The sequence below is a fragment of the Ptychodera flava genome, chromosome 16 (assembly GCF_041260155.1).
Source record: "Ptychodera flava strain L36383 chromosome 16, AS_Pfla_20210202, whole genome shotgun sequence".
Lineage (NCBI taxonomy): Eukaryota > Metazoa > Hemichordata > Enteropneusta > Ptychoderidae > Ptychodera > Ptychodera flava.
This window is the reverse complement of record NC_091943.1, coordinates 7605675-7616250: the sequence shown is the minus strand read 5'-3', so window position 1 is coordinate 7616250 and position 10576 is coordinate 7605675. Positions and strand designations below refer to the sequence as shown.

Genomic DNA, 10576 nt, shown 5'->3' with positions numbered 1-10576 from the left:
AAAATACAATTGTTCCAAAGTACAAAATATTAAATAATGAAAGCAAACGTGCAGTAATTTTAATCTTCCCTGTGCCTTATCCAAAATGGAATACACAATAAATTATCTATTAACTATAATGATTAATATTACATAAAGGGACTATTTCTGCATATCAGAACACAGTAGTCGCCATCTTAAGGAAATGCCATTAATGCTGCGTCATCTATCAGTGGCTAACTGTCTACACTAATTTGTTTATCCCACTGCAATGATGTACATGCACGTCCGCTTTCGAAACGTTTCAGGTATTTCAACTGCTTTAATGCGATTTTTGGTTTCGATTAGAAGTCACTGAGCTCAATTCCTTTGAAAATGCATTGCATCATTTCACCTACAGTGTCCATGCCTGTTTTTATCTGACGCAAATGCCTATTTACGCTTCAAGGCCTTCGACACGACATAGTGGAAGAATGTATTTACTTGCCTAACATTCTTTCGATTGATCTCTGGGATACACGACAAAAGTTCTTGTTACCTCTTGAAACCTTGAGCTTAAGTTCATAATAACCTACATCCATTCCTCGGCTCAGTTTTGTTTACGTGATTTCTAAATCTGTTCGGATATCATTTTATGACAACAAAGGGTTATTTCATCATCCTGCCATGTGGCGTGATTTAAACAATACACAACAATGGCATTTGTACCTCGTAAAGTACCCTGTTGTTAATGATCTACAGACAGTTATCAAATACCCAATCTAAACACCAAGGTATACCAACGTAGTATTGTGAGTTTTGAAGCCAAATACTAGTAGACTTAATATTTATAAAAGTAAGTTACGTAGACAACAGCGAAAACTCTAAAAAAAGATGAATATAGGTCTTCTCTTCAGGAATTCGACATGATCACTAAGTTTACTTTACAATACGTATCAGATTCAAAGCAAAACTTCTGTCAAAAGAATAAACAAGCACACGAGGTTTATGAAGCTTGGAAAATTTATGTCTTACCTGTACACATGAGAAATATCGCCAAAAACAAACGCATTCTGTCGCTTTCCGAAAATAACAAGTCCCGCGAAAATGGGAATAAAATGTTGTTCAGATGCGACCATGAGCCTTACTTGAATTGTACTTTGTGGTACTATAGGTGAAGTATAGGTGAAGGCTGGCCGAACCTTTGGCTCAAACTGTGCCGACCGTACTGTTGCATCATCAACATGCACTATTAAAAATCAATAACCTTCTATAGAGGGTACCATGAATTGTTTATGAAGGTCATTGAATTGATTAAAAGGTAATCTAAGGACTGTTTATAATTATTGCAAATTTTATCCATTATTATCCATTGTGCCCGTCTATTTAAACAGTTATGATCATTTTCTTACTTATTTCTTATTTTGTCTAGTTGTTTTACCCATTGGCTAAATGTCGAAAAGGTGTTGACGCATTTTTCCAAAAATAAGATTATCTTGCCTGTGTCAGGAAAGAGGGATAATGTTTAGAAACGTGAAAGACTGGTTTTTTTTAATTTTGGGGTTTTTCGAATGTCTCTGAAGAGAGTACAGAGCAACGCGACAATTTTTCAGGGGGTCACCAACGAAGAACTGGACCAAGGACACCTAAAGGTTGCATCGTTCTTAAACAAAATAGATCTGGCAGGTTTATCTCGTCTGTGCATGGTCATGTTGTTAACTTGAAGAATTGGTCGATTAAGGCCATGGATGCCGTTCGAAGACAAACATTTGCGTCGGGCATGATTTTTATCTCTTAAACTTTGTTTTCACTGTCTTAGTTTTTCGAAAGTCGGAAATTTTATTTTTCCCTAGAGTTAATTAACACTGGGACGGTGGCCATTTTGAATATCAAATATCGGGAAATCTTGGTAAATTGTCTCACTGGTACCAAAGTTTGCATGGTGACCCCTGATTTTATTCTTGCTTTGGTAAGAGAATGGTTGAAAGTTTAATTGAGGAAAGTTTGAGCAAAAGTTTCACTTTCACTTTCGAGGCGCGATTACCTTAACATTAAACCGAAATTCCAAACAATAACGTTTAAGGCGATACCGAAGGATTCAAATTGCTGAGCAACGGTTGCTAAGGTTCATTTCCAAAATCAATCAAAATGCAAAGTTTTCATGGTTTTCTTTGCATAATAAAGATTTACAGAACCATACGATTCCAAAAGACGCAGGTTTGTCGCGCGATTGGTCAGTGACGTCACACATATACAAATTTTCACAGCTCTATTTAATAAACGTTTCAGCTCCTACAAATGTGCACCAAATTTTCCAAAATTTCAGAATGTAACACATGAGTACCTGTTTAGAGCCCCTAGCATGGATTAAGTTATCTGTTCATGTACAAACGGTTTTTGAACAGGAAAATATCTACTGTGTCATTTTCTGAAATTTTGAAGGGTTTTACTGCGATATCTCATAAACGGTCGGGAATTTTATAGAAACACATGCTCATATATATTCTCATGTATGACTCCAATAATCCTACCAAAAGTCAGCTAAAGCGGTTTACAATTGAGAGAGTTGAAAGATTTTGAGCATTTTCAAAATACCAGGAGTCCAAAATCCATAGAAACAACGGAACGGTATGATTTTGCACGTGCAAAAGTGCGTGTTTGGCACGTTGCCAGCGATAGCAACCAACGCGCGCTTTGAATCCTTCGGTATCACCTTAACATTACTGTTTTTTATTCCAACAGAGGGCGCAAGAAAAGAATATTTAATTCACTACTCCTAATGGATGTAATCTGCTTTTGATACAACACTTCTTTGTGAATCTAAGGGAAGCCCATCTCTAGGGACAATGATAAACTGACGAACGATCAAGTGTACGGTGCTCCGCAGTCCAATCAACTGAGGATGTCAAAGTGCCTAATGGTATTGGTTTGTTTCAGCGCACACTTCTTTTGTTTAGTAGAGTCACACTTGAAATGCAGACAATCAAGCGGTATGTGTGAACACATTAAAGTACGCACTTTCCTTTTCATAAGTTAGTCACGTAATCTTTCTCCCGGTATTCTATTATTAAAGCCCTTTCATAATACTAATGTAACATTTTGTATTGCTATTCGAAAGAGTCCCTTGTGTCGACAGGATTTAACAGGTTTTTGCGAAAACCTCAGTCGAGTTTTATTTCCTTGGCCTTTTTTGCCCCTGAATTTTGTAAAATATATGAAAAATAAACAGATGATATAAGAAATCACGATACACTCTCCATTTTTCGATAAGCTTTATAGCTCACATTATGATTTAAGACCGGAAACTGTCCGACTACTTGTCCTTTTGATACTTTAAGGTTCTATCCTAAATCAGTGGTGCGAAGGCTACTGCATATTAAACTTTCATCAGTGCTTTAAACAGTTGAACAATAAAGTCATTAGATGTTTGTTCGATGTTAGTATGAAGTGAAAATGATAGCTTTAGTTGCAAATATACAATTGTTGTAGAAGACATGTAGAAAAGTAAGTAGTAGAATTTGGAAATTGTTGAATACAAAATCGTGCACACTCTGTAAAATTATTGTGAAAAAATGTAAACATTGTTATCTTCTTGGAAAAGAAATGAGCTTAGTTTCTTATTCTACATATACCGAACGTCAAGCGCCCTATAGGATTCAATGGTACCTTGTTGATGATGTAGAGGGCTGCATTGTCTTCTTTGACTAAAAGTGAACAGGAACTGTATTCACCTCGACGATTTTGGGATGAAAAATTGATCAAATTACATTCTACATAGGAAATCCTGTTTTTGGAAAAATATGTATTGAAAAATTCAATAAACCCCATCGCAGCGACTGAAATACATCAATGATGAAAATCATTTTATTTTTAACTTTTAGAAACGTAGGCCACGAAATGGAATATGTACCCTTGAGGCAAGAGACCATTTGCCCTCCTGTAGTAGGGCAAAAGGTCACCAGCCCTCGGGCACATAGTCCCTGTTTGGGCTATAATATATAACTGTACATTGTATAATGTAATTTTCAGCCATTCAAAACACGAACTGTCTCTTTCACCTCATACCGACGTATGATACTTGCATTATTGCTATCTTCTCGTACAAGAAATTGGCCGAGCAACGGAAGTGTTTCACCTCACATCTTGTTGTTGTAACATTTTCAGTCCTTCATTACACGGAAAATACCATGTTTGTTTCACCCGATACCGATGTATGTATCGAACAGACTGACACATTGGTCCTTCAAAGTGGCGTTGGTGTATTGGACGACAATGCAGACAAATTGTGCGTCAACATCACTGAACATGGTGAGCAACTTTGTTCGCGTCTCGACAGTGAAATACTTAAGCTTTAGTTCAATTTTTCCAAAATGAAACTTTCAACCAAACCAAGAAGAAAATCAATGGTCAGCTCGCAAACTTTAGTGCTTGAGACATAAATTACGTAACATTTTAAGATATTTGCAATTCCAAATGACCGCCATCCGTTTTATTGGGAATAATAAGATTTTTTGATAAACTAAGATGGTGAAAATTTCCCTAACTGCAAGAGCACTGAGCTCCCACAAGTGAAAGGTAAAACACGTATTGTAAAAATTTGAAAGTCCTAATCTCTTTCCTTTAGGCGCATTCTACCTTAAGAAACTAAGAAACTATGTCACTTTTGATTAATATATTAAAGCTGATTTAGCGGATATGCATAAAACATTTTGATTCGAGCGGGCATTTGGGTTTTTTTATGTTCGTGCATTTCCCAGAGAAAAGCATCTGTGGCTTTCTGTAGCGAAACTTCCATTGCAGTTGTAAAAGTGACGAAAGATTATTGATTTGATTCGTTCGTACGACACTACTTGAGATACAATCTTCCAGTATAGTGCATTCAAATTACATGCAGTGAACAAGGTTTTGCATACAGTCAGCGGTATAGGTTGGCAAACTGAGATCTGATAACATAATTTTCTTACTGTTATACTATTCCTACACACGAGCGTCAATAAGACGTCCTTGACAATGACCACTATGATAAGGAAATATCACGTGAAAAATGCACCGAACGATTGTGTATGTTGATGATGCCATTTTCTTGCAATGGTAAGAGAAAAAACGAATTCAAGGCATATGCAGATAATTTTTCGCACAAGCCATTTGTAACATAGGGAGTCGTTAGGATTACCAATGGAGTTTTCCCTTGCTAAAGGCCCTGGCCGGGGAAAAGCCCTTAGTTCGCATCCGAAAGTTTGTGTCTGTTAGCTCCTTAGTCATACAATAGCTACATTTCTTCGAAAAATTAATGTCACGCAAAATCATGAGATCTTCGAAAAGTAACATTTAGATTTTTCGCAGCTCAGGAGACAGAGGTCATTGAATGTGTGTCTGATCGACATCGTGACGTTGGATATAGTAGGAGTGAATTGAAGCATTTCAATGGTGCTTGGGTGCTTAAAATTTTATCACCTTACCCGAAAATTAACCAATCTACGTACAGCTGGTGGTTTAAGACGAGAACGCCAAGAAAAATTGCAGAAACTACTGTATTCATTTACGGTAAGTTGGCATTACTGACATCTATTATATTCATTAAGAATTGTTGTCGTCACTGCGTCGATAGAGTTCACTGTAATGCTGAATCATTACAGGTGTAAGCCTTTAAAATTAAGGTAGAAATCTCTTCGTGGACAGATATTTTGACCCTCAAATTTTTACAATACTTTTCTAACGGGGTTATTTTTTCTAACGGGGCTCGTCGTCTAATTTTAAAAAAATCACTTTTTGCCTCAGAATTATATCAGGAATGACGGCCGTTTTGATTTTCGAAATGCTGGTGTATTTAGAGCAATTTGTTCCTCCGGTATCAACATTTGCACTGTGATCCCTGAGTTTTACAGTCGCTTTTAAAGGGGAATGGTTGAAAAGTTTTCTTAAGGAAAGTTTGCGCAGAAGTTAAAGTCTTTCACTTTCGAGGCGCAAACCACCTTGATGCCAACGCCTCCTATTACATGAATACCTGGAATTAGTAAGCAACTACTCAAGGAAGTAAGAAAGATTGGTCAATCGGGAAATGCAACCTCCGTACAGAGATTGTAGCGGCGTGGATAATTATATCCTAGCTAGGGAGTCTCAGCAGTAGCAACACTGGTGGTGGGGGCGCGCGGTCAACGACTCGGAGCCCCTCTAGCTTGGTTCAAATTATCCAATCCTCACTGCTGCCCCAACGCGCTTCAGTCTCAGTGTGGAGATGGGGGGCATTGTTGACCTCTTAAAGACCCATTATTTATTTGATGTGATTACTTCCACTTATATTGACACTCGAATAGACATACATATAGTACTAATTTTAAAGTCGTGCCTTATTTTTTCTTGTGTCATCACAGATGGCTCTACTTTTCCATGGTATGTTGAGACGCAGAGTGGTAGGCGGCTGTCCGTTGGCTGCCATATGAGTGAACGTAATGCCATAGATGTCGGGTTAACAGACAACCGAGGGAATCTGGTTTTCGACCTGGTGAACGTCGATGGAGAGGCATACAGTTGCAATAAACATGTTAAAAATGATATTGACGTATCTATTCACAATAATATATTCGTAATGGACATTGAAAACGTCAGTTGTGAAAATGAAGGTTTCTATGAATTAACTACAACAACTGAAATCAGCTTTAATGTAAGGAACATGTATTTACATGTCAAAGGTACGTGAAGAGTTATTGTTTCATTCATTCATTCATTCACCGTTTATTCGTTCATTCGTTTATTGATTCGTGAACACGATCGGAAATAATATGGGATAATTTGATTTTCGCATTTTCAAATTTCTCAAAAGTGTTAGGTGCCGTATAGCTGAATGTTGCAATATTGTAAATTACTCACAAAAACAAGTGTGTAATGTAAAAGAAAGCAGATGAGATTACCTTTGTAGATTAAATCGACATTATTTCGCCATCCAATTATCCCAAATTAGTTCCAATCGTGTTCGTGACTATCTATCTACAATCACCCTCTAAAAATACAGTTCGATAAGCGATTCCGAGACAAGTTATTGCAAGTCAATCCTACATGGTTATATGTCAACGCCATTAATTCATTCATTCATTCATTCATTCATTCATTCATTCATTCATTCATTCATTCATTCATTCATTAATTAATTAATTAATTAATTAATTAATTAATTAATTAATTAATTAATTAATACGGGCCATTGTTGATCACGTTTTCTTTCGCATGCTATTGTTGACTTAGTCTGTATCTGTTGATATCTAAGAAGAAAATGTCTTTCATCTAAAAAAATAAAGAGATACTGCAGGTTTATAAGTGTTAATGTTGAGACATTTACGGCTGGTACAGATGCAGAAAACAACATTGCATTCGCATAACTATTATAATAAAAAACATTTCTTATTCAAATGCTAACCAAGAGACTTGTCATCAGCGAACTTTCTTACAAACGGACGTTTCAACGAGTACATGTTTTCCATAGTCTACGATACTTCAATACCATAACTACACAGAATTTGTACGCCTTTCGCTAAAAACTCTTGAACTTACTAATTTCAGTTAGAACTCTCCATCACAATGTGCAAACAAGTGTCTTATTAGCGTATAGTGAGTGATATTGAGCAAGGAAAGGTGTTAATCATTGTCCAACTTCCTGTGATAGTCACATCCATGAGTTCACTTCTGTACTGCGGAACTTCACTAAATGGGGCCTTCATCGAAAGGGAAAACCGTCAAATCAATGGAGCTTTAAGACTTTAATAAGGTACTATCAGAACCTTTCCTGCATCTTGTTACAGAAAACATCACTGTTAATATTTTTCCCGTAAAATTGCCGAAGAGTTATGATGATTTTGCTGTTCTTCGCTGTGCGGCGTCTACAGGCCATCACTCTGAACCGAGAAGGATAAGATGGTTTCATGATACGAATGAAATTCTGGTAAGCAGAGCAACAGAGTATCAATGAATTTTTACAATTTTTCAAGAGAAGAAAGGAAGGTGTGGAAGTGTATGGTAAACAGAAAGCAAAACAACCCATGTCGATCTCCACTAGAATATGGCCAGGGCAAAATCCTAAACTGATAACAGTCACGCGGGCTGATCTTTTCCGAATTATTACCAGCACCCGAAGGTTGTGTATAAACGAAAAAGTGTTATTTTCAGATGTGTATATCGACATTATATCGAAGAAATCAATGTGATAACACATACAAATCTAAAATAACTAATACAGGGTAAAGATATCGTTCAACAATTACAACTAGCATTTTCTTGTTATATCACCTTATTCTTGCCACAATCTCTCTAATTAATTTTAGATGAACTACAGCAAAATTGAATTAAATATCACAAACTTTCAGTTTGATGACGTTGGTACATACAGTTGTCAAATTCAAACTTCGTGTAGGACTTACTCAAGTCAGAAGATCGGCGTGTATCTGGAATCAAATATCTCTCATCTCACAGGTATCGTTATCTTTATTTCAAAATTAAAATATATGAATAAAGTTAGTAAGCGCTTGGTATTGTATAGAATCCTAAAAGTACCAGATCATATCTTTGATTAATTTAAGGCTGAAAATACTAAATGCAAATATCTACGATTTTATTTGTTTACTTGTTATCATAAGGGTACACTGTTAAAGTTTACGTGATATGAGTTAAAAAGTGTTCCTGCGACAAATTCTGTACGAAATCATGCATCGCCTCGGCGACTACCCAAGGCAAACCTCTTGATCAGGTCAGGTTCAATAATTTCAGTTTTTGCTCCATTGCCTCATTGCAAGGAATTAAAATGTATGTGAGGTTTTAGAAGGTTAACTATTATCTGTTATAACTATTTATTTTCATGATAACCTAAAATGCCATATATTAAGTTTACATTGTGTTTCGAGTATGTCATTAAACGCCAAACAGTTCTAAATCGAGTAATGTCTAGTGTCTAGTTGTCTTAGCCCAGTGTTTAGGAAGGTAGAATTGCCACTTAACCCATACATGTAGACTATTACAATTAGGTAAGCAGTTTCGGGGATCCCCTTAAGAGTAAAGATTCCTCTAAATTAAGAGGTCTACTTTGGGATTGTAGTCATAGTTAATAGTTTACAGGGGCAAGTTATACACTCTAAGTTCATAGTAATGATTTCCTACAATCCATCAAAAAGAGTAATTTGACATGAGATGTGAATGTAGTGTGTGATAAGTCCATACACACTATTGTCAAACGGGTATCTTGGTAACTTAACAGAGCTCGTGTAGAAATACACATAGCTTGGGTAATAACGATAATAATAATCAACGATAATAACGAGTTATTACCTGATATCGCCTATTCCTATGTCATATCAGCATGGCAAACTCTAAATGTAGTTCAGGAACACTCCAAAACTGATGACGTTTATCCTCCATACTCTCGATGTTTACCCTAAAATATCATGCTGATATTATACGGTAAATGACGCCAGAGTGGAGCGAATGGACATCGGTATATGATAAAATAATATGCATAAACTATTATATTACAGCTTTTTCAATACCTGTGAATTTTGTGACGTCATCAAAAGATTATTACTGATAATGTATCCGATTATAATTGTGACCCAGAGGTTTTCTACAGCTACAAAGTCCCTTGGATTGACAAAACTAAAATAATAGCAATAATGTATACCTCTTCCCGGACCCCATGATGGCCTGAAGCAAACTTTGTTCCTCACTTGCACTTGGCTTCATCGCTTACGTCATGTCGTGCAAAGTCTCCTTTTTTCCATTATAGTCTTGGACGGGGTACATAATAATGACCGAAAATATATTTTACAGTGCAAATATGGTGACGCTGGAAAACTTGTCTTGTCTTTGTCCTATTGTCTCATTACAGACGTAGTGTGCACTGAAATGAACACCTGGAAATACATTGCATTCGCGAGCTTGTCAATAACAGCTGTACTAAGTATACTGGTAATCCTTATTGCATATTGTTTCAGAACAAAAAGACGATCCGGTGAGTTGGAATGTTTATTTGTGCGCGTGTAGCTATTCAGTTTACAGAATAGAAAGACAGACAGACAAACTTTTACTTGAAATCTCTGTTTAAAGCTATGGATATTGTATCTCGTCCGAATGCAGATCTGTGATTGCAAATTCCAAAACATGAAAAAGGGGGTTTCCATCTCTAGAAAAATATAATTATGAAAGGACATGGGATATCTCAGCATCAACATACATACGCGTCTGAAAACACTTAAGTAATATTCATCAATAAAAACGGGACTCTTTTTTCAACTTATTTCTGGAACAAGACAGAGCCATGGACGTTGCCCACTTGGTTCAGATATTAGGCAAAGAAATTGTAAAATTTAAGGGCGACTCATGATTGAAAAAAGCACCGCGCTGAAATATTAGAAATATTTTTGGTATCGAAATATATTCTCAAAGGTTTTTGACTGTATCAGGTTCTCTCTTCTAAATATGGCTACAAGTTATGAAAATACTGAAAATTGTATTTGTTTTTTCCAGAACAATCTGCAAACGTATAGGTACATCTGTCAACGGATCGTATTTTTTATGACTGGAAACTCTATCCTCGAATGCGAAGAGCTCGTAATATCAGAGTTCTGATTTAATGAAGGAC

General features: G+C 36.4%; 1 protein-coding gene across 1 annotated transcript in view; it reads left to right on the top strand.

Moving 5' to 3' along the window:
* LOC139152682 (uncharacterized) overlaps positions 1-10576 on the top strand; it is a 71521-nt gene extending 60945 nt beyond the window's left edge. Inside the window, exons 2-9 of the mRNA XM_070725968.1 lie at positions 2701-2948; positions 4123-4266; positions 5302-5502; positions 6330-6647; positions 7752-7891; positions 8271-8418; positions 9824-9946; positions 10462-10576. Coding sequence (XP_070582069.1) covers positions 2861-2948; positions 4123-4266; positions 5302-5502; positions 6330-6647; positions 7752-7891; positions 8271-8418; positions 9824-9946; positions 10462-10481 — 1182 coding nt within the window. The 5' untranslated portion in view covers positions 2701-2860 and the 3' untranslated portion in view covers positions 10482-10576. The remainder of the gene's footprint in view (positions 1-2700; positions 2949-4122; positions 4267-5301; positions 5503-6329; positions 6648-7751; positions 7892-8270; positions 8419-9823; positions 9947-10461) is intronic.